The sequence below is a fragment of the Echinops telfairi genome, unplaced genomic scaffold (assembly GCF_000313985.2).
Source record: "Echinops telfairi isolate 266 unplaced genomic scaffold, ASM31398v2 ScPeMD7_23;HRSCAF=83, whole genome shotgun sequence".
NCBI lineage: Eukaryota > Metazoa > Chordata > Mammalia > Afrosoricida > Tenrecidae > Echinops > Echinops telfairi.
Window position 1 is genome coordinate 3,616,557 of NW_022103920.1, and position 4,431 is coordinate 3,620,987.

The 4,431-nt window shown below is 38.5% G+C and overlaps 1 protein-coding gene across 1 annotated transcript; it reads right to left on the reverse strand.

Annotated features, from left to right (window-relative positions):
* Positions 1–3,003: 3,003 nt before the first annotated feature.
* LOC101638843 (olfactory receptor 2A14-like) lies at positions 3,004–3,936 on the reverse strand. The gene is given in 1 exon segment (XM_013007571.1): positions 3,004–3,936. A coding segment is annotated over 1 exon segment (933 nt).
* Positions 3,937–4,431: the final 495 nt, after the last annotated feature.

Consider the following 4,431-nt stretch of genomic DNA (forward strand, 5'->3'; position numbering starts at 1 on the left):
AATGTTTTGAGAATGATGTACAAATGCGCTTTACACAATTGATGTGTGTATGGTTTGCGATAACAGTTGTATGAGCCCCTAATAATTTTTTTTTTAAAGAAGACTAAGTGGAAATAATGGTAATAGGTAAAACATAACATATTATGGTTAAAATAAGCATCACACAAATGGCATAATCAAAATTAAAAGAGAATAACAATTCAATTAAATCACTGATATTGTGATATGAGATAGATGACCTTCTCAAAAGAGAAAAAAAAGATATGAGTCAGAAAATACAAAGAAAAATGGCAAAAACCTAGAAGACAACAGTTGAGAACCAAAGTCTAAGTACATGTAAAACAAGGAAGATGAGAAGATGTCTGAAACTTGACAAATATGAGTAATGGGAAAAAGCATGATTACCATGAAAAACAGTAAAGACTAGATATACATAAAAATAGGTATGAATATTGATGAGCTAGATGCTCAATAAATGTATAGCAAAAGAACAAAAGGATGAAGAAAAGAAAATTGAAAGATATAATAAAATAATAGCAAAACAATAAATTAGCATTCTAGAAAAGTATTGTAATAATAAATAACTAAAAATTCACTTTTGAATTTAAAATATTGACCACCACCCACAACCACAAAGTCCCCTTAACAGGAAAAAATATATAAATGATCCATTTGAATAGTTTTATTGGCATATACCTCACATATTGTACAATTTAATCATTAAATCATCAGAAGAAGAGTTGAATAATCATCACAATGAGCAATTTCACAACATTTTCTGTCATACTCATTTTTCAGCTGTCCATTACCCCCAAACTTTCCTGCTGTGCCCCTAGGTTATTATTAATCCAGTTACTATCTCTATAGTTTTACCTATCTTGAATTTCATATAGGGAAATCATACAAAACAAAAACAAGATTTGAAAACAAAAGCAATTATGACTAGACAAAACAGAGGGGAAAAAACCTCTATCGAAAATAAAGTAGAAAGTATTAAAAGCGCAACAACTTTAAAATGGGTCAAAAGGGAGATCAAATGATAAAGTAGTATATTTTAACCTATTTCTGCCCTAATATGCTTTACAACGCTCTCTGTTACGATAACAAGACAATTCACATCTCTCAACTCAGTTCGCAGGGGATTCACCAGAGGCTTAACCCATGTGGGGACCCAGCAAATGAATTTCAGGTTTCCACTGTCATCCATAGCCTTCTGAAAATCAGATGCTCACCCTGTAGGCTGTGATACAATTTCCTCCTTCAGATGTGGATTTTATCATTTACAATCCTTGGATCACACAGGCTGGCGTGCTTCTTCCATGTGGACTCGGTGGACACCTCAGTTAGATGAGAGTCTGTTTGAAGACAAGCCTTGGAGACCTCAGACCCTATTCTTTCTGGTACCTAGGAAACATCCATTTCTTCACAGCACTTCTCAATAGCACTCATATTGTCAGTGATATTTTAAAAATGATTTTCTTTGAGATAATACTTTTTTTTCTGTAAGAGATTAGGGAGTTGTCATACCCTGATGTTTACAATTTCAAACTAATTTTATATTTCTGAATTTCTGCATTCTTAATTTTCAAATTATATGTATTTTTAAAATGTGATAGTGGGGACATTCCAAATCTTTTTATGAGAAGATATATTTTAATGTTAAAAATCAGAAATATCACAGAAATGCATTAATGGGATATTTTGTAGAAACTGGAAAACTGGCAGATAGATGTGGAGTGTTTGAAGGTTGGAAGTTTTTGTGTTCATCTTAATATGGGCTCAGTGGAACCAGAAATGGAGAAGAAAACAACACACCTTATTACATGTCAGAAAAGTCAGGCACACTACATACAAGTGTCCTGAAATGATTGAAAGTAAAGACAATGTCGGCTCTGAATTTCAGTGAAATTCTCAGCTCTAAGATTCTCCTAAGCTATTGTCTACATAAAACTTTCCTTTAGTTGAAAAAAGATACATCTTTTGGGGTCAAGAATGTTACATGTGATATTATGATAACTCCAAATTGCAATAATTCCTGCATATTGAGAAAGAAAACGATGTATTGCAAAAGTATCTACCTCCAGATGGAATTTTGCAATTATAGTTTCCACCATATGGAGAGTAGTTCTCAAAACAGATAATAAAAGATAAGATTCATTCAACATACAATAGTAAAGTACTCCTAATAATTAAGCTGCAAACTTTTAGAAATTAGCAAAACCCAAGATACTAGTTAGTTCAACATTAGCAAAACCAATAAATACAAGAGGTTTCTGTGCTTGCATCTACTGGAATGCTGAAGCCCTAATTTATCATCTCCATGGCTCTCATTCCTAAGTCTCAAGTTAAATTATTGATGAACAGCCTGGAAACTGCTCTGAGCTTCTAATGATGATGAAACAGGCACTGGTATTTGCAGTCCAACGTTTAAGACAACATGTGTTTTAGGACTTGTCAAAGAAGCAGAGGATCACTCGGGAGTGGTCCTCAAATGCCCTCCAAGGTTTTCCTCTCAAGCGATCCAGTCACAGCGTGGTCTCTGGGCACAACAAGGATTGGACTCGACGTTGGTATCAAGTGAAACTGCATGAGCTTTCAGATGCAAATGAAGAATCAGTAAATAACGACTCAAGGCCTCAATCTGGCCAGCTTTTCCTTTGTCAGTATAGTTTTATTGGAACGCAGCAACACTCATCTATGAACACATTCTGTGGCTCCTCTTGCCCTCATATATTTGTTACAACAGAGACCAGAAGGCCTCTAGAGTCTCATGTGTTGACCAGGAAATGATTCAGACTTGTTACTTCTTGTGTCTTCTCAAAGAACCAATGCTAAACTCAATGTTATAGCGGTATTTTTTTTCCCCTTAAAATCACTCTAATTCAAGTTCTTAATGTTTGGGTCAGGAACGTTACATTTAAGGTGGAATTTATTCCAGCACATGATAAAAAATTGCAATGTCCATGTCCCATGGAGAAAGCCCCCACAAGACTCTGATATGTGTCACGTCGAGCTCTCCTTGCACAGCACACTCCGCAGGGCGCCCTTCACCTCTGCGTTCCGCAGGCTGTAGATCAGGGGGTTCACCATGGGGTTAAACAGACAGTAAAATAGGAAAAGGACCTTCTGCTGCTCCTCAGGGTGGCTGGATTTGGGGGCCATGTACATGACGATGGCACTGCCGAAGAAGAGCCCAACCACACAGAGATGGGAGGAGCAGGTGGAGAAGGCCTTCTTGCGTCCATCCCCGGACTGGATCCTTATGATGGCAATGAGGATGCGGGTGTAGGAGACCAGAACCAGGCAGAGGGGCCCCAATAATGAAAACACACAAGCAACAAAGATGACCAATAGGTTGAGCCATGGGTCAGCACAAGCCAGCTTGAGAATGGACAAGAGTTCACAGAAGAAGTGGTTGATCTCATGAGGTCCACAGAAAGGTAACCTAAGGATGAGAATGATATGAACCAGAGAGAAGAGAAAGCTAAGTATCCAGGAGGTCACTGCCAGGGTAATGCAAAGCCTCCAGCTCATGATGACCGAGTATCTGAGGGGATGGCAGATGGCCACATAGCGGTCGTAGGACATCACCATCAGGAGAAGACATTCAGCCACGCCGAAAGCCAGACAGAACAAGGTCTGCATGATGCAAGGGACAAAGAGGATGGTTCTTTTCTTGCTCAGAAGGTTCACCAGCATCTTGGGGACGTTGTTGGAGGCATAGGACATGTCCACAACTGCCAGATGCGAGATGAAGAAGTACATGGGAGTGTGCAGTCAGGGATCCAGGCAGATGAGCCCCACAATAGCCCCATTTCCAAGCAGGGTTAAAGCATAGCACAAGGAGAAGAGCCCAAAGAAGAAGTATTCCACTGAGGGGTCCACGTGGAACCCCAGTAAGGTGATCTCTGAGATCCAGGTCTGGTTGTCCCCCATGCTCATGCGGCTCAAACGGATGGGGCCAGGGCTGCAACAGGAAGGTCGGAGCTGAAGAGCTATCCAAGGTGCACAATATAAAAAGGAGTCATGAAAAAAGAATATTTACAAATGAATCATTGTACATGGATTTTCTTTATTTTATTTTTTTAGAATTGTCTCTTTTAGATAAAAAGTGTCATGGCCCCATAGTGGTTACAAGTTGGTCTGCCACCAGAGTGCCTGAGGTTCAAAACCACCAAGTACTCTGAAGGAAGAAGACAGGGCTTTCTACAAACAGAATGATTAGAGTCTCCGCAACTCATAAGGACAGTTCTATCTCATCCTATAGACATTGACTGAATGGCAGGGTTCTGAGTTTGGGTTATTTTATTTTTAGATATATTATTAAACTAACTCAGTATTCCCATCAAAATGAAGAAAAATCATCTTTGTTCAATGAAATTATAGAAACATTATGTAGGCTCTTCTGTATGTTTCTGTAATGCTATCAAA